This window comes from Pararge aegeria, chromosome 24 (assembly GCF_905163445.1).
Source record: "Pararge aegeria chromosome 24, ilParAegt1.1, whole genome shotgun sequence".
Classification (NCBI taxonomy): domain Eukaryota; kingdom Metazoa; phylum Arthropoda; class Insecta; order Lepidoptera; family Nymphalidae; genus Pararge; species Pararge aegeria.
Genome location: NC_053203.1, coordinates 2699145 through 2719483, shown reverse-complemented (window position 1 = coordinate 2719483; position 20339 = coordinate 2699145). Strand labels below are relative to the sequence as shown.

Sequence of the window (20339 nt, the reverse complement as noted above, 5' to 3'; positions counted from 1 at the left end):
AGTAAGAACTGTCCTATCACAATTTATGCGCCACGATGTATATGTGTATGGAACTGCAACCCATGTTAAGAGAAGACACTAATTCAATAGGTTGGTTTTTTGTGTATGCAAATAAAGGAACTACGTCATGAATACGTCGCTACACAACATCTTTAGTAGGAAGGATATATTGAGAACAACTTTTAGTTCTTCTACAAAAATATGAGATACAAATCTTGGTATAAATGTGATATGACCATGGAAAGTTTAACTAAGTAGACTCAGGTTTTTATTATTTTCCCTTCGCTTCCGGGTAGTTATATCATCTACCAATCAGCTTACATACGGACAAGACCGAGAGAACTATATCGTGATCTCTTTCAGCGTTATCGGCCATGTTGTCTCGAGTGTTCGAGGCGTCGAAGAATCTAGATGACGAGGCGCTGCATCACCTCATCGACGCGTTGTGCAAACTCTCCAACGAGGCCATGGAGCTAGCTTACTCTAATAGAGTAAGTGTAATATTTTTTAAGTCTCTGGGAGGTGGACATTAAATGTAATTTATTTATTTACTTATATAGCAATAAATAAGTAATGTTTTTATGACACCCGAGTTGGGGAACAGATTATATCAAAACTGGCGCAGAGATTCGCTGGACGCAGCCGTCAAAAATACAGTTTTAATAAGCCAATGTTTATGATTTTCTATCATCTTTATCAATGTCATCCAATTACCGGCCCATTCCAAGCCGTCTCCTCTTAGAATGAGGCCGTAGACTTATCACCCCTTTAAGAACATTATGAAGAAATCTCAGGCATGCATGTTTCTACGACGTTTTCCTAAACCGTTAAGCCAAGTGATATTTAATTCCTCAAAATGCTCTTCGAAACTCAAATTCCGAAAAGTAAGAGCTGCTTGCCGGGAATTGAAATAGATTCCATTGAAAGGATACACAAGGTAATCACCGCATCCGGAGTTTTTGTAAGCGTCCCTAAAAATGTTTTTTTAATTTCCTGCAGGAGCCATCTTTGTTTGCCGTGGCGAAACTTTTGGAAACAGGTTTGGCGAATATGCACAGAATAGAAGTAATGTGGAGACCCATCACCAATCATTTGCTAGAGGTGAGTTGTTGTGAAAATATAGACCGCTCAATATCTTGTCGATAAAGATCGGTAAAGAATTAACATTACGGATTGAAGAAAAACGTCCATTTATGTCCTGCAGTGACAAATTGGTCCTGACTCAACATTAAATTATGCGCTAATGACGAAGATACCAATAAAGAATAATGATGAGTGCTATACTTTAGTGTTATAGCATTTCCATCAAAGCCTTTTCGCCTGATATATCATGTCTTAGTAAATGCTTATAGAATCTTTAGGATCTTTCATAGAACTCCTCCGTAACTGCTCTTTATTCTCGATCTTTTTGCAGGAGCTTGATTAAATATACAATATAAATCCTTTTGTAAGGTATGCCAACACCCGCACATTCGTATGAGAGAGTGGGGCGTGGAGGCCATCACGTATCTTGTACAAGCAGCCTTCCAGTACCATCACAACAATCCAGCTCTCGTCACTGAGGTAATTTTTTATTTTATGAACATTGTACTTATTTAAGATTTTAAACTAAGATTTTCGTGGTTAATCAACATTTCTTAAATATAGTTCAACGGGTACATACCACGATAATATTTTTGGATTTGTCGATATTTCGACCCAGTTGCATGGATCGAGGTCACGATGGGACTCGACATCTCGTACCTACGCAGTCCCGTCGTGACCACGATCCATGCGACTGTGTCGAAATATCGACAAATTCAAAACTAAATAAACTTGACGAATCTAGCACCGCGAATAAAAACATACATTTAGAATAAATTAAAAAAACAAATACTTAAATTATATGTATTGCACTATAACGGCTGGTCGTGCGCAGGCCCGCTCGCGCCTGGTGCTGGAGCCGCTGGCGGAGCTGTGCGCGGTGCGCCACTGCGACGTGCGCGCGCGCCAGCTGGACTGCGCCGCGCGCCTGCTGCACTCGCGCGGCGACCAGCTGGGCGCCGCCTGGCCGCTCATGATGGAGATCATCTCCGCCATCTGCGACCACCACAGGTGCGCGACTAGCACTAGCTAGGCTAGCTCGGCCGAGAGACTAAAATTATATCCCCTAACTGGGGTAAATGGATTATGCTTCAGCAATTTTATTTAGTAGACGAATATCCAAAATCAAAGGCTTAAATTATTGTATTTCTAGGTTTATATTTTGGTTTACTTTACATTATTTAATTTTAAGTTGGCATTGTAATTTAATTTCACAATTTTTGAAACCTTAATTTTCTGACATTTTGTATAAATTGGAAAAATAATTTTATAAATAACGTGTTCTTATAATTTGCATGCCATAGAATGCCAGATTGTAGCACGCAACTTGTTACGTTTTATTATAAGATCAAATTTGTTAATCTGCTATCGATCTGCTAATAGTACGGGAACATAGAATATGAGAAGTTTACCCCCGTTTATTTACTACACATATATTATTTAGATATTATTTCGACTTATGCACTTGGCTCTAAGATTTGATAAAGCTGTAAGAGATAATAAATTTGTATCCTTTCCCCGTGGATGTGATTGTCTCCTGCCCATACTAGCCGTGCAGGGAATCTCGGAATGCGCGTTGTGTAGGCCGTATTCCACCACGCTGGCCAAGCGTTAAAATATAGAGAACTCTCTTTTTTATGCCATAATCTTCTTCTTATTTTGGCGCCGTCTTTTTTTATAACTATCATTCCACTACAGGTTAGCCCTTGACTGCAATATCACCAAAGAGCCATCTGCTGAGTTTCTTGCCGTCTCTCTTCGATGGAATCTGCCTTCCGAACCGGTGGTTAGAGTCACTAAAAACAGACTGACTTGACGTTTCAATAGTGCTTATAAACTGGGTCCACTTGCAATAAATGATATTGTTATTAATATATAATTTAGATAAAATAAATAAATTATATAATTTAGATATTTTTTTAATTTCACCTTGGGGTAAATGATGATAAAGCTTAAGCTGGTAGCGGGCTAACCTGTAAGGCAGTGTGGTAGTCATACCACCTAATCGGTTTCTACACGACATCGCACCAGAACACTAAATCGCTTACCACCAGTGAAAATTAAGAAATAACAAATTCCCAAGTTGACCCTCCCTCCTTAACATTAACCTTTATATTTACACACTGTTTTCAATACAGATTTTTTTTATAAATTGACAGTTTTTAAAGACTAAGCCTTTTCTGAAGCACAAAAACATCAATTTCACATGAAGAAGTACTACTCTATCGAAGGCGGTTTCATACTCGATGAAGGAAAAATAGATTTCTATAGATATCCCAACATCTTTGTCCCTACACTTTATAGCCGAATAATGCGTACGCAACCTAGCCCTCTTCTAATACTAAACCGAGTGTATGGCAGTAGACTCACAGTTGGAGTAAATTCTGCTTTGTAACTTTCAAGAACAACTCCAGAACATGGCGCATAAGTGAAAATGTATGCCATAATTGCATAAAAGACACTAAAATTCTTGATTCTTTAATAACACTATGTTTATTTCCAGCGAGCAGTTGGTCCGGTCAGCTTTCCAATGCGCCCAACTGGTGGCAGGGGATCTTCTAGGATGTGCCGGCCCGCGGTGCTTGCGGCGAGTACTAGCCGCGGCCGCCGCCTTCGCCAGGCAGACCAAGGAGCTCAACATTAGTCTAACAGCCGTGGGACTTATGGTGAGTATTGTAACTGGCTTTTGTTTTATATGACAAGTTTTTGAGAGTGTAACTTTATTTACCCAGCTTGCCCTAGGTAACTGGTAGAAATCGTCACGTAAGATAAAAGCGTTATGTCCTCTTCACGCGAGTCGCTCTGTTTCGACGCAGTCCGAATATCGCCAAGCGTTGGCCGCTATACTTGTTTATATCATGTGTTCCTTATATATAACATTTTCCGATTGTTATAGTACAGGCCCACAGGGGGTTTAGTATAAGATTGGATCGCGTGGAAGTAAACTACGTTTTTTATGGGATCGAAAGCGCGCCATCTAGTGACAATTCTGTTTCCCGTTGCTACAACCAGATGGTAATCTTTCGACGCCATACAAATCGTTGTTAACTTTCACGCGTCCGACCAAATTAGCGTATGTAGAAAAACTCAAACTAGTCCCAGAATTATACACTAACATAGATAAAGCTACTGTGGGTCTCATAATAAAGCTTAGAGTCACTCAGCGGGCGATAGCGAAAGCTGTGTTCGAATTGATCAAATCAGGAATGAGGAGATCGTAGAAGAACCCGAGTTACCGACATAGCTCAAAGAGTCGGGAAGCTAAAGTGGCGGGGTAGATAGCTAGGGGAACTGATGGACGTTGGGGTCCCAAGGTACTAGAATTGCTACCTCGCACCTGTCAACGTAGCGTTGGTAGTCCCCGACGATGTGGACAGATGGCAGCAAGCTAGTCGCAAGAAGCCGCTGGACCCAAGCGGCACAAGACCGTGATAAGAACGCGACAGCCGGTTGGCGCAGTGGGCAGCGACCTTGCTTTCTGAGTCCAAGGTCGTGGGTCCGATTCCCACAACTGGAAAATGTTTGTGTGATGAACATGATTTTTTTTTCTGACACTGGATATTTATCTGTATATTATAAGTATTTATTTGTATTATATTCATAAAAAAATATTAAATCAGCTATCTATTCCCATAACACAAGGTACGCTTACTTTGGGGCTAGATAGCGATGTGTGTATTGTCGTAGTATATTTATTTATTTGGAACTTACCACAGAAGACCGTTTTTTAAGCAGTAGACGTCCATTGGTTGACGGTTCCGATGATCATGGTGATAGATAAAGTGTTTTACACACATTTATTTAATGAAAGTTAACTTCTGTCCCCAGTGGAACATATCGGACTACCTGTACCACAATCGGGATAAACTGTCGGCGGCGCTGAGCAACGACGCCGTGTCGGTGCCGGACGTACAGCCAGACCTGCCACCGCTCGACCGACTGTGGATGTGTCTCTACATACGACTCAGTGAGTGATGTTTACGTACCATGATTGTAAATGTTGGAATAGAGTTACTACTGAGTTTCTTGCCGGCTCTTCTCGGTAGAATCTGCTTTCCGAACCGGAGGTAGAGTCACTAAAAACAGACAGACTTAACGTTTCAAAAGTGCTTATAATGTAGGCCTACTTGAAATAAATGAATTTGAATTTACCATGGTTCATTCCAGCGAAGTGTCTAGAATGTGTGAAACTTATGTGTGGAAATGTAGCAAGCTCGCCACAGCAGCTACCCAAACTTGCGCTGCGATGGCGGATTGCTCCGTGAGGCATGCTATAGAATTATTTATTGGATATTGGATAGAAGCAGGCGTTACTTTTCGGAATTCCATGATATATTATGAAAATAAAGCTTTATTTGCTACACTCCGTAAAAAACTTACAACTTAAGCTTAATTTAACTTACAAATTAAGCTTAATTTTCATATTAGAATTATTTATTTTATAAATTGAAAATGCATATAACAATTTTCGGAACCGACAGGATTCGAGAATTTTTTTTATATGCATTTTCAATTTATATATTTGAGAATTCCTCCAAGTGTAGGTAAAAACACTAATAAAAATTACAAAAATTAGAATTATTTATTTACTTACATACACTGCTTGCCAAATATTTTTTTTTATTTTTTTTTCCACTACAAGTTAGCCCTTGATTGCATGATGGTAGCGGGCTAACCTGTTAGGGAGTATTGCAGTCATACCCCTAATCGGTTTCTACACGACATCTAGCCACGGCCAAAGCCTCTCACCATATCATAAATTTACAAATTGTTATAGTGATTACGGGCAAACCCTTTCGTTAGAGACCCTTTCGTTGGCTTTTTCCCAGCAGTGGACTGTTATAGGCTATTGTTGATTATATAACGCACCCAAATTATGAAATACTGTTGAAGGGTGCATAATAACATTTCATAAGGAATAACACTGCAAAAACATTATATGAAAAGAAGCATATTTATTTTTCTATACAAACGAATTCAAAACATTACTAGTGTTTACTTATGACAGATAGATATTAAAGATAAAAGACCGACACACGCCTAGTACTTACGCTACGTGACGCGTACCTACTAAAGTGACAGGAGTCACTTGATTTTAATATTGCATGTGATGTTAGGGCTGATTTCTTTTAGTAAAAACTGGCAGTGGTTTACTCAAAAACGATTAGCGTTTCGGTTTCACCTATACTCGTAAATTCAAATTCAAATTCAAAATTTCTTTATTCATGGCCTATCACAGGCACTTATGAAGCGTTCATACATATTTGTTTACATAATTGTAAGGTGATGGTGATAACTTCGTACGCCAACTTAAACCTAAAGCTACGAGGGTTCCAAACTTATTGAGAGACATCTCAAAGATTTCATTTGGTGATTTGTTATAAAATAATATACAATTGACCTTGAATGAATTTGCAATTTTGTGAAGCCTAGTAAACTGTACAAGTATAATATTATAAGTCTCAGAGACAGTGAATAATGTATCTCTTGAGCATGTGAAGTAATATTTCGGTTTTATTTATTTATTTAGGAAGCCAACGTTATATAATGCTTTAAAATTATTATAAACATAACGGTAATATTCTGAATTGTAAATCGTATACCCCACTTATAGGCTAACTCTGCATGCATCATGAAATATAGACGTTCTTCAATATACAGAACCTAAAACTAAAGAGATAAATTTAAAAAATATACAAAAGATACTATAAACTATGTATAATAAAAATAAAAGAGGATTAAGTAACAAACAGTTTTTTTTAATTTTGCGCTTATAACTCAGAGCGGAATTGTGAAAAATACACGTTTTCATGTACACGTTGTCTATCGCCGCTCAGGTGAGCTGTGCACGGAGCCCCGTGCGCCGGTGCGGCGCGCGGCCAGCCAGACGCTGTTTAGCTGCATCGGCGCTCACGGCACTCTGCTCAGCAAGCCGGCCTGGCGGGCGCTCCTGGCCGTGCTCTTCCCCATGCTGGACCAGGTAATCATCAGCTCAGTGGCGTGCACTTCGTATATGCACAAAAGCTCTGCCTACCCTAAAATCTTGGTATCGCTCATAGATGCTAAGGATTTTTCTATTTGATTTTTCTTTTATATGCATCTTCCTTCTTTATGCGTACCCTGGTCAAAAACCCTGTGCACGCCACTGCATCATCTGTAGCCAGCCATCACCATTGTAGTAGAGCTTTTTATGACAGCGCCTGTCTAGAGACCGTCTGTCTTTCCTGGTCTCAGCCATCAAAAGAAAAGAAATCCAAAACCAACAGTCCTATTATTCAACGTAATATTTCAACGTACGAAAAACAAGGATAAGTAGACCTCACACGCCATTGTCAATATTATGGAGAACTCTCAGGCATGCGTGTTTTTTACGATGTATTCCTTCAACGTTAAAACTTAAATATAAATATAGCCTTTATTTACAATCTTATAAATTACATTTCACCTTTCTACTTAATACTACCAAAATATTTATTTTATATATTTATCATAGGTGTGTACATGTACAATTAAAGTAAAGGCGCCTAACATCTTATATGTATTAAATTTCTTAAAACCCCTAAAAGGTACGAGATGCGCGCCGGAGATCAAACTCGATGCCCTAAAAGAAAGTTCTTAGTAGGCTAACACCACTTTATTAATTTTTAATGGAAAACCCAACCAAAGTGCTGTAGTGACATAATATAAGAGAACTCCTTGACTGCTTCAATGGTAAACCTCGGATCGAGTTTTCGTAGGTTCGATTAACGTATCGGGACTCCGCTGAGCGATCGAATACATCGAATAAGTTAAAAGTAAATGTTACTATTTTGTCAAAAAAACCTTTTTTTAATTGTCTAAAAGTCTATCTTTTCTTATCTGTCTTATAGTATAGGAGCTAGCAACGTTTTGAGAAAGAATTTTAGATCAGCTGATTTTGTGATATGTCGTCCTTTTTGCACTTTCGGTTTGAGTTTGGGCTATCTTGCTGGCGGTAGTGGTTGCGTCCATTAGTGCGCATCCTACCTACCTACTTTGCATAAAGAGTCACGAAGAATTCTGTGTAATTCACTGTTTAATTTTAATTTAAGGCTTAATCGATTTAATGTCTGGCAAATTTATTTTAAGTTTTTCTTATCTTTAAATAACATAATATTAAAATTACAGACATTATAAAAAACTTTGAAATTTTTATAAAAAAAAAAAATTGCTTATGGCACATAGTTAGCATTGTCAAAAATGTCTGGCAATAAAAAAGTATTTCAGGTAGACTTATTTAAAAACAAAAAATTAAAAATTACGCCTTCTAAAATGTTTTTAACCGCTACCGCCAGCCAGATAGCCCAGACTCTAACCGAAAGTGCAAGAAGGACGACATATCACAAAATCAGCTGACCTAAATTCTTACTTTTCAAACGTTGCTAGCTTCCGTACCATAATAATGTAAACAACCTTTTTGTTGGTCTAAAATGTAAAGAAAATAATAAAAACACTCTTACATAAAGAAAATCACTTTTTATTTTGATTGTTTTCATATATTTAAAAAGTCACTTAAACATAAACAAAATATGTTTGATTAGTATCAAACTTTTAAATAGTGATAAAAAGATTGTTTCCATAAAAAGACAAGTTAGAAAAAATGGAGTGTGCATTGTTTTGAGGCATCTGTCACCAGGTCCAGAAGCAGTCGAACATCGCCAGCTCGGAGAAGGTGGACACCGGAGAGCATATCCTGATCCATCACACGCGGAACACGGCGCAGAAGCAGTGGGCGGAGACACAGGTAACCCGACTAACACACAAACGGAATTTGCAGCTTATTTTTTAACCTTTTATAGGATCTGGTAGGTTGCTTCGGCCATGGCTAGTTACCACATTTTTCATCAAATAATTCTGTGTCCTAAGCTTATTTCTCGAAAGAGGTGAACCGCCGAATCCAACTCGGATGGGTAGCGTTCGGGAAACTTCGTGACATCTTCTCGTCCAGAATCCCTCAGTGCCTGAAGACTAAAGTCTTCGAACAGTGCGTGTTGCCAGTGATGACTTACGGATCAGAGACATGGTCGCTAACTATGGGCCTCATAAGAAGGCTCAGAGTCACTCAGCGGGCTATGGAGAGAGCTATGCTAGGGCTATCACTACGTGATCAAATCAGAAATGAGGAGATCCGTAGTAGAACTAGAGTTACCGAAATAGCTCAGCGAGTCGCGAAGCTGAAGTGGCAATGGGCGGGGCACATAGCTCAGAGAACCGATGGACGTTGGGGTCTTAAGGTGCTGGAATGACGATCCCGCACCGGTAAACGCAGCATAGGTCGCCCCCAACGAGGTGGACAGATGACATCAGGCGAGTCGCTGGGAGCCGCTGGAGGCAAGCGGCCCGGGACCGTGTGTTGTGGAACTCCCTACAAAAGACCTATGTCCAGCAGTGGACGTCGATTGGTTGACATGACGATGATAATGATGATGATGAAGCTTATTTGTTTGTAATTTTCAAAACCAGGGTACCAAAAAAAAAATAATTATATTTTTCGAAATTGTAACACTTTATAGTTATAAATTATTATGTGCAATAACTGATACCTTCTATAAGGAACAGTTAATTTTTATTATTTTTTTATTACACAAACTACTAAAATTAGTATTCTTCGCATCCTGAAACTCACATGAGTGGACGCTGCACATTTATCTAAAATCTAATAAGTTTAAATATATACAATATCATATTTTAACCATTAAAAAGCAATACAGTATACAGAAGGTAGTACACTAATAAATCCAGTGTAGGTAATTCTGTACTGCGAGCCATCGCGTCGCTCAGTAGATACGAGCGACAGGTTTCTCGCTGCCCCGAATGCATACTGTATAACGTATGCATGCAGTGTTCCAATATTACAAGAGCTACAACACAAAATCGCAAGACTTTAGCTTAGTTTTTGTTTCAACCATTTTAAACTAATTTATTATATTTTGCTTCATTTGATAAAGAAAACTGTATCTTAGATAAATTATGTTAAATTGGTATGTGTATTGTTTTCACCACTATGAATTAAATAAATTTATTATTATTATTATTATCTGGTAGGAGGCTTCGACGGTGGCTAGATACCACCATGCCGACAAAGGCGTGCCGCTAAGCGATTAAGGGTATGAGTTTAATATAACTGCCATAATCCTAACAGGTTAGCCCGTTCCCGGTTTGGAAGCATCATCACTTACCAGAAAGTGAAATTGCAGTCAAGGGCCCCCTTGCAGTGGAATATAATATAAAATATATACTGGCGCATATATAGTTTCAGGTAGCATAATACCTTTTCACGAAGGTGTTTAGATATTAAATTCACTCCAAGGTTTTCTGATTTGGTGTAGTTAAGAGTTAAGAGTTAACGGTTCAATAATACTGCCAAACCCTTGACAGATAAGCCCGCTACCATCTTAAACAGCATTATCGCTTAACACCAGGTGAGATTGCGTGCAGATCGATTTATAAGATAGATTGCTAACTTGTAGAGGAATAAAACGTAAAAAAAAACATCGTTTAAAAAACAAAATAGTTTTGATTCCCATCTGCCGTGCGTCCTTGGAATGCTCAATTTTATTTTATTATTAAGTCCAAAACTGATCTATAAAAATCTATATGTCCATGTCTATTACAAACTGATTCGTGAGTAAGATCCACCAAAGAGTACAGTCGCTGTAGTCTTCTCTATTATGAAGTACACAAACGGTTCTGCTACTGCAGTCTCTTCCGATGGAAATGCTCTGTTAAAAGAGTACGCCGGAGTAGTCGTATGTACTATAGTTTCAGACTCTGTGATTACAACTGTCACTCTATGCATGATTTCATAAATATATATTTTATCGTCAGCGAAATTGTCGAAATTGGCAAAATTACTATCGAACATATCAGAGAGTCCCATTTTAAACAGTGGTCTGTTTAAAATTACACGTGAATTAGTTGCATACCTCGGTAACTTGACCTCGACATCTTTCAATCCAAATTCGTCGGCATCACTTTCGAGTTTAACTAGGACGTCCTTTAATGAGTTTTTTCTGAGATATCCGTATACTTGTTTGATGCTGTATCCCTTTTGTGGTCTTATAAGCAGCATACAGTACTTACCATCACCTTCGTAGGGTACCTCAGTGACTGTTGCCTTCAATGAATCAAAATTAGAGGACCGCAATCTACCTTTCATTGACATCATTTTTTTGGTCTTATTTCCATATTGTACTAGCATTGTGTTGGATATATTAAATGGATTCGCCCACTTCGCTTTGAATGCTAAATAATTACACATTATCATCGTTGAGTCGACGAAATCTTCGGTCCTTATTAAAGTCCTAAGCGGTACGCGATATTCTTTTAAAGTTCGCATCGCTGCATTCGCTGCTTGATTTGTTTCCCCGAAATTAAGACGCTGGCTAATAAAACGAAAGTCATTTTCTAGCCTCTTAATACTGTCCGGAAGTACGTGAAAGTTTTCGTCATAGAAAATGAAATTTAGGAGATTTATAAATACACCATTATTCACGAGCACCGATGTCCTTAGATTTATAAACCTTTCGACGACCTCGCTTCTCTCTTCAGTCAGTGAAAACACTTTCGACACTTGCTCCCTGGTGGCGCCTAAAGTTTCGTATGCCATGCTGATTAGCATAGACCAAATAACATATGGTGATATAACTACATCCCCATCAGTATGATGTAGGGTCTGGTATAAAAGTTCCACGCTAAAATTTCTTGCATTTGAATTGAAATCTAAATCACCATACGATGATGCAGCGATAAATAATATTAAAAGTATAGGTACTCTTTTATACATCGTACAGTACCGGCTGTTCTGATAAAATGAACTGAACTGACCTTTGCTATCAATAAGAGTAAAAAATAAAAAAATAAAATCTTAACAAGACGTTTTGAGCGGTTATCTCACTGTAAGACAGTTTTTAGTGATTAATTTGTGAATGTTACCGAACTGTTTCGCACGGATTCGCTCGCATCAGATTATTAATCATAAAAGTTTTCTGCCTCTGTTTCCAAGATGCAAGCTTTTGCTTTGCAAAATTTCGGCATAACTGCTACTGACTACACAATACTACAGACTGCACTTTTCAAATGTCAAGGCTTGAAAAAACACTGCATATCTATTTCAACGTTATGCCACGCTTATTTATATAGCCCTAAGACACGTCTGTTATCACAGCAAGTAATCGACACTTGCCAGTATCTATATGCGGCGCAAACATCGCAGCCGCATGACTCAGGTCATTTTATTCATATTTTGAGGCACGCTACAATGATGTTACGCCATCAATATGGGCTGCATATGGAATTTTAGAATAAGATCCACCGAACAGTACAGTCGCCGTAAACTTCTCTATTATAACGAAAATGAAAGGTTTTAATGTAGTTTCATTCGATGTTATTGGTTTGTTATCTAAATACGAAGGCGTAGTCGCGTAAACTATGGTTTGGGTCTCAGAAATATCAATGGTGACTCTGTGAGCTATTTCAGAAATATATATGTCATCTTTTCCAAAATTTTCGAAATTGGCGAGATCCCGATCGAACATACTAGTAAGACCCATATGAAACAGAGGTTCATTCAAACTTAAATTCAAATCGATTTTGAACTTCTGCAACATTACCAGGATCTGTTTCAAGCCGATCTCCTCGACGTCACTTTGTAGTTTGGCAAGAATGTCCTTTATTGAGACTGTCCTGATATTTCTGTACACTTCATCGACGTCGTATCCGCTGTAAGGCCGTATAAGAAGCATGCAGTATTTGCCGTCGCCTTCATAAGGCAATTCCGTGACAGAAGCCTTCAACGAATCAAAGTTTGAGAAACGAAATCTTTCGCTTTTATACATCATGCTTGTTCCAACATTATCTTCATTACCGTAATAAATTTTAGATGTCTCTGATACGTTAAATGGCTTTAACCACGATGCTTGAAATGATAAATAGTTGCACATAATCATCGTCGAATTAACGAAATCCTCGGTCCTTATAAAATTCCGAGGAGACGGAACTCCATACTTCTGCAAAGCTCTTAGCGCTGAATTTGTTGCCATTTGTGGCTCGGCAAAATTAAGACGCCGAGTGATAAAGCGAAAGTCCTTTTCCAACATCCTTAGACTATCGGACTTTACGAGAAAACCTTCGTCATAAAAAAGAAAATTTAATAACGTTATATTCACACCTTCGTTCACGACAAGCAATCTCCTCAGAGAGATAAACCCTTCCAGGACTTCATTTCGGTCCTCCGTTAATAAAAGCACCTCCGAGATTTCCTCCCTGGTAACTCCCATGGTTTGGTATGCCATGCTTGTTAGCAAATACCAAATAGCATAAGGTGATATCGCTAAGTTTCCATCTGTACCTTGTACAGTGTGATACAACAGTTCGACACCAAAATTTCTCGTTTTAGAATTGAAATCCAAATCACAAAACGATGATGCAGCGATGAGTATTATTAAAGTTATAGTTATACGCATCGCGATTTGATGGCTCATGCGATAAGTGTGACAAGAACTGGCCTTCTGTAGCCGTCAAGAATAACTGACGATATCAGTGCATAAATAATCGCTCTAATAAACTCGTTAACTCAAGGAAACGATTATCACTTGATCGTAGTTTTGTTTTTAATATCGCTTCACTTCATACTCAAAGTCTGTTTTGAATTTTAGCGATCGATTATAAATATGAAGATGTATTTTTTTTTATGCAAAAAACTCTTGTAAATATAAATAAATTCAAATTCAATTCAAAATTTCTTTATTCATGTAGGCCTATCACAGGCACTTATAAAGCGTTAAATACGTTTACATAATTGTAAGAGGATGTTGATAACTTCGTTCGCCAACTTAAACCGAAAGCTACGAGAATTCCAAAGGCGCCCTGGTCTAAGAAGATACCACAGCTAAATTAGCCAGGTAATTTTTTTCCTGTTATCACCATCCAGCCACCAGTAAATTAATATAAAGCTATGAAGTTAGAGCAATTCACACCCACGCTTTTTTATCGTTTAAGTAATCCTTAACATTATAATAGGAATGTCTTAAGGTTTATTAAGTTAACATCACAATTAACATCCTCGGTCTATTATAGTCTAGCTGCTGAGCACATTGTTTCTCGCTCATGATAGAATGTTTCAGAGAATAGACCCACCACGATGCTTCAATTCGAGTTGAGGGGTTTTAACAGTCATATCATTCTCACGTGTTAGTGATAGTGATCGGTACTGACAGTGCTCTCCGAGGCTTGTGGATGAACATTGGATATCGCTTATTTCATGAGTCCGAGCTTCCATTCAGAAAACCTTCTAATAAAAATTTAATACTAATAATATCGAACCTAGAACCTCGTGATACGTAGGTAAATACGCTCACCACTTCAATTCAATTCAATTCTTACATTATTTTATTTGCATAAAACATTGTAGGTATACATGTTTAGTCAAAATCTATGACATGCAAACATTTATTTACACAAATTCATTTTTATAATAACTAAAAAATCATCAAAATAATCAAAATATCTCAGCTGAATATAATAAACTTGACATAAATTTACTGTATGGAATAAAAAAATGATAATCATGGAATGTCAATTAAAAAATAACATATTAATTAAATTAGTACCTAAATAAATTATATTTTATTATCCAAGAACTCTATTACCGAGTAATAGAGTTCTTGGATAATAAAATAATAATAAGTAATTTATCATTTATCAACCAACCAGTCACTTAATTTTGCCGTGAATTTAAAAAATGGTAAATCTTTAACAGCTTTAGGCAATTTGTTTAAAATCAAAATCATATTATGATAACAACTTTGAGAATTGACTAAGTGTTCCTACAGATTTGGATTGAAGTCTCATGACCTACAACATCCGTTTATAAAGAGCAAAGCTAAAAGTTGTGTAACGTAAGTTTTATATTGCCCACGTTCTTCGTATGCGTTTATTACAGTTTTTTACAAATCCCGTGGAAACTGTTTGTTTCCCATTAATATAAAGTAGGTTATGTTACTATCCGTCCTTTCAACTAATGCAAAGCCAAAAATTGTTTACTAAGGTCGTCAAACTTAGCCGGGTGTTCTTTTTTGTTATCACAATCTCACATTGTGATTTAAAACTATTGAAAAAGCTTTCTGCAAAAGCAATCATTTATATATATATTTTTTTAATTTATTTATTTAATGGGCAATCAACAGGTTACAACAACAACTCTTATAAACCTAAACAAAAAATGAAAAAACATATAAATGTAATATTGTAGACCCACTTAGAGACTGTCATAACTTAGAAGGAGAAAAAACGATTAAGAGAGACATGAGAGATCATTCAAACCGAAGCTTTTTTATCATTTAAGTAATCCTGTATGAGCATTTTGTTTGTATGCAGGTGCTGACCTTATCAGGTGTATCGAGGGTGTTCCACTCAAGGTTCCAGCTGCTGACTACGGTGGGGGACTTCAACAGGTCCTGGGCAGCCCTACTCGACTACATAACCGATTTTGCTCTACGTCGAAGCCACGAGGTAAGCCTCGCTCGTCGTTAGCACGCGCCTTTTTATAACTTCATCTATACTATTATACTAATGTTATGAAGAAAATTGTGTTAATCAACCCATTTTCGGCGCACTACAGGGCAGGGGTGTACTCTCAGAAGGGTTGATATATATTATTATATTTATTAAAATGATATTATTGTATCATACAAAATTTATATTTCTCATACATTATTTTTATTATTACTTTTTTGCACCTACGACAAATTCTCATTGAGTGCAATAAAATTTTAAAAAGAAAGGGTTTGGGAAGTGTAAATATTAAAAAGAAAAGGATTTTTGTACGTTTGTATGTAATGTAATATCATTTATCAACCAACAAGTCACTTAATTTTGCCGTGAATTTAAAAAATGGTAAATCTTTAACAGCTTTAGACAATTTGTTTAAAATCAAAATCAAAATATGATAACAACTTTGAGAATTGACTAAGTGTTGCTACAGATTTGGATTGAAGTCTCATGACCTACAACATCCGTTTATAAAGAGCAAAGCTAAAAGTTTTGTAACGTAAGTTTTCTATTGCCCACGTTCTTCGTATGCGTTTATTACAGTTTTTTACAAATCCCGTGGAAACTGTTTGTTTCCCATTAATAAAAAGTAGGTTATGTTACTCCAAACTTCCTGACAATTGTTTTTAATTGTTTTGTCTATAGAAAGCTACATTCTCAGCGTACGTATATTTTATTTAAGTAAAGCATCCAGAAGAAAACGCTGTAACAAGTTGCTTCCCCGTAAATAACCTATCATACGTAAATACTTTGTACGTATTGCGATTAACTATCGTCATTTTTAGGCATAGTATATTAGTTCTTACAAAAATTATCAAAACCGTCTTATGTAGATTAACCTTGCTCTTTACAGCGTGTTAGTTTGACGTACGTCAAGGTAACATAGTATAATAGATAAGAGACAGATTGAAAGCACAATGCAACACATTGTTAGGATGACTCGACGACGATCCTTGATTGAAGATATGTATATTGTATATACAACGTGTAAATGAAAACCGAAATAATACTAAGCTGGTTTTAGAGGTACATTATGTACTGTCTCTGAGACTTATTTGTGAAACCGTAAACCTAATAGTGTTTAAGTAAACCACTGCCTTTTTTTTTCATATACAGTCCAAACATCACATGCACAATTAAAATCAAGTGACTGTTAGATACGCGTCGCGTAAAGTACTATGCAGGTGTCTCTCTTTTATCTGCAATAGGGTTGTCATAACTAAAGACTTAGAATGTTTTGAATTCGTTTGTATGCAAAAAATAAATATGCTTCTATTATATTTAATATTTTTACAGGGTGATTCCTTATGAAATAAACTTAATCCTTCACGTTGTTCGTTACTCGTTGTATAAATATGTATATACATTTTATATGAACATATGTTATACATTATATATTATATGATTTAGCATGAAGTAATATTGACTTTTTTAACAGAAGAATATATTTTTTTTTTAAATCAAATTATTAAGCTATATTCCACATTATCTTTAGGGAAATTAAGTGTTTCTTTTTTGTTTCAACTTTAATTTTATCTTTACTTTTTGTTTAATTTAATTCCAAGTTGTGTACACATACTTTGCGTTGCAGCTTAGAACGAAACTTGTTATTACTTATATTTAGATGTACTTTTAGTTATTACCTGTTTTGTGTACCTAATAACAATAAATAACAAAAATAAACATATACAAATAAGATGTTAAAATACATACAACAACATGTTGTTATGTCTCTAGGCTATATTTTTTCAGTTCGCATGATAAGAGATGAGAGATGTCCGTCTGCGTGGTGAGTTGGGTAAATGGTAGTGCGTTTTCTCCAGGTGTCAGTGGCAGCGCTCAAGTCCTTCCAGGAGGTGGTGTCAGCAGCGGGTCGCGCGGAGGGCGAAGCGCCCAAGCGCGTGTGGCCCGCCGCCTGGGCAGCTTGGACCACCATCGCCGAGGGGCTGGCCAGCAATGCCCCTGGTAACATAATCAATCTTTTAGACACTTTATTTATTTACTAGCGGACCCGCGCGACTTCGTCCGTGACTTAAAAAAATAGTCGTATGTCCAATATAAATGATTCTGAGATTCGAATATAAATAAATTCTAGCTGAATCGATTTATCGCCCCCTGTTGAAACCCTCTGTATACTAAATTTCATGAAAATCGTTCGAGCCGATTCCGATATTCCAATTTTATTTATACAAGAATTGCTCGTTTATAAGATATTTATTTTGAAAAATGAACAGCTAATACATTTTTTCTTGTCCAAATTTTTACGTTGCGAGCTAAGTGAATGTTTTTTTTTTTTTTTTTAATATCCAACATTTATCTTAGTAGCCATTACACAAGCAACGTTTTCTTTCGGCAATGTGTTTATCGTTTGAGGCTTCGGCCGTGGCTAGTTACCACCGTACCGACAAAGACGTGCCGCTAATAGATTTAGCATTCCAGTACGAATCCGATTAAGATTATGGGTTTAATATAACTGCCTGACATGTTAGCCCCCTACCATCTTAGACTTCATCATCAGGTGTGATTGCACTAAAAGGCTAACTTGTAATGGAATAAAAAGTAAAGTGTTTTACACGTTGCCGACCAAATTGTTGTTATTCTTTCAGTGCAAGAAGACGGCAAGCCGGTGGAGCTGTATGCGCCGACACTCAACTTCCTGACCACGCTTGTGCAGATATTCCCCCTAATCTTCCAGCATATTCGATCCACGTATGTACAATTCACTGGCCTTTTTTTATGCAGAGAAAATACCTGACGCGTACCACTCCGTGGGAGGAAATACTCCGGAGTATTGGAGGACATAAATTAGTGATATCTGCATATCGTCTGAGAAAAGGAAAGAAATCCTTTGTGGAGATGGATATATGCTTTTTTAACATGATACCGAAGGTAATATCAGATCTACCTTTCATCATATCAACCTATTACCGGCCCACTACAAAGCACGGGTCTCCCCCCACAATGAGGGGTTAAGGCCGTAGTCCACCACGCTGGCCCAGTACGGATCGGTGGACTTCACACACCTTTGAGATCATTATGGAGAACATGCAGCAAGCATGCAGGTTTCCTACACTCAACGGTGTGCAAGTGATATTTTAATTGCTGAAAACGCACATAACTTACAGGTGCGTCGTTGGGATTCGAACTTGGTTCCTCGAAAGTGAAGTCGAAATCCTCTCGGGGCTATCAACGCTCTACCTAAGTTTAAACAATGTACTAAAATAAATTTCGTTCAAAAAATATCGTGTCTACAACATGATTCATGAATTCCTTAACGTCAAGGCTACTTGAAAGCGGTCTACTCCGCTCTCATCTCTCTAAAGATAAATTCTAATGATAGAAAAATTCTAAATATTGTTAAAGTATAAAATTATGTCGAAAAAGAGCAATCTGCTCTGAATCTGAGTTTCTTGTTGGTGGAATCTGCCTTCCAAACCGGTGGTAACTAGAAACAGACTGATTTGACATTTCAAAAGTGCTTATGAACTAGGCCTACTTGAAACAAATGAATTTTGAATTGATTTTGAGTGATGTGGGACTCGCACTTACTAAAAACTCTTGTGTGTCCCTCTTGAGACCAACCTCCTCCGTCCTCGGTAGCCCGGTCGCTGCCGAATCCTCCAGGGAAGCGCATGCTAAATGGCACGCCGCTATCTCGGGCCTGTCATTTTCGGGGTTCCCCTTTATTTTTGCCCACAGGCCTGCAACTCATGCCGGAGGTTATTGATTGCCCTCCGGCGCTTTGTAGATCTCCTGCGAGAGTGGAGTGTTGATGTTTTCGCCCTCTCCCGCTCATATGTACCATTAACTTATTTCGGGTTCCTAACCTCATAATAATGCAGTCTTAAGATGCTAGCAGGTTAAACTGACGGCCGATTGGCCCTGCCCTCTGAGTCCAAAGCAGTGGGTTCGATTCCCACAACTGGAAGATGTTTGTGTGATGATTATTAATGTTTTTCAGTGTCTGGTAGTTTATGTAATATACACATAAACTACCAGATTGTATATTATTGTATAGAGATGTATATTATTCATAGAAATATTCATCAATTATCTTAGTACACATAACAAGCTACACTTTTTTGGGGCTAGTCGCTAGATAGCGATGTGTGTATTGTCGTTGTATATTTATTTATTTATTATTCCTACTTTCGGCCTTTCTGATCCAGTCGATGCCTGCCACTTTTCGGAGGTCGCCGATCCACCTAGTTGGGGGGCGCCCGATACTCCGTTTGCCGAGACGCTGTCTCCAGTCTCTGGTCTCCTCTCTCGAGGATCTCTCGACTCCATCGTCCATCGGTCCTTTGACAACGCGACCAGCCTACTGCCACTAGCATGCTAGCCCGAAGGTCCATGTCAGTTACTTTCGTTCGTTGGCGAATCACTTCGTTACGGACCTTAACCCTCAAAGAAATACCAAGAAATAGCTCTTTCATAGCACGCTGAGCTATTTAAAATCTCGAAGAACATATCTTATAATGAGGCATAATTATAGTGCGATTATAAGTTAAAATGTCTGAATAATTTTCAGCTTCACGGCAGCGGACGTACAGAAGCTGGGCGAGTGCTTGTCCACCGTGTGCGGGGTGGAGCCCTCGGCCTCCGCCATCGACGGCATCGGGGGCGGAGCGCCCGTAAGCCTGCACGCGTTACACTGCCTCGACACTGTTCATAAGGTACTTAATGTT

The 20339-nt window shown here is 37.8% G+C and overlaps 1 protein-coding gene across 1 annotated transcript in view; it reads left to right on the top strand.

Annotated features, from left to right (window-relative positions):
- LOC120634477 (protein MON2 homolog) overlaps positions 1-20339 on the top strand; it is a 57373-nt gene that overhangs the window by 24988 nt on the left and 12046 nt on the right. Inside the window, exons 20-31 of the mRNA XM_039905094.1 lie at positions 364-491; positions 1000-1101; positions 1453-1563; positions 1919-2094; positions 3587-3749; positions 4912-5050; positions 6921-7063; positions 8738-8845; positions 15478-15612; positions 17475-17616; positions 18258-18360; positions 20183-20327. Of these exons, the coding sequence (XP_039761028.1) occupies positions 364-491; positions 1000-1101; positions 1453-1563; positions 1919-2094; positions 3587-3749; positions 4912-5050; positions 6921-7063; positions 8738-8845; positions 15478-15612; positions 17475-17616; positions 18258-18360; positions 20183-20327 (1595 nt within the window). The remainder of the gene's footprint in view (positions 1-363; positions 492-999; positions 1102-1452; positions 1564-1918; positions 2095-3586; positions 3750-4911; positions 5051-6920; positions 7064-8737; positions 8846-15477; positions 15613-17474; positions 17617-18257; positions 18361-20182; positions 20328-20339) is intronic.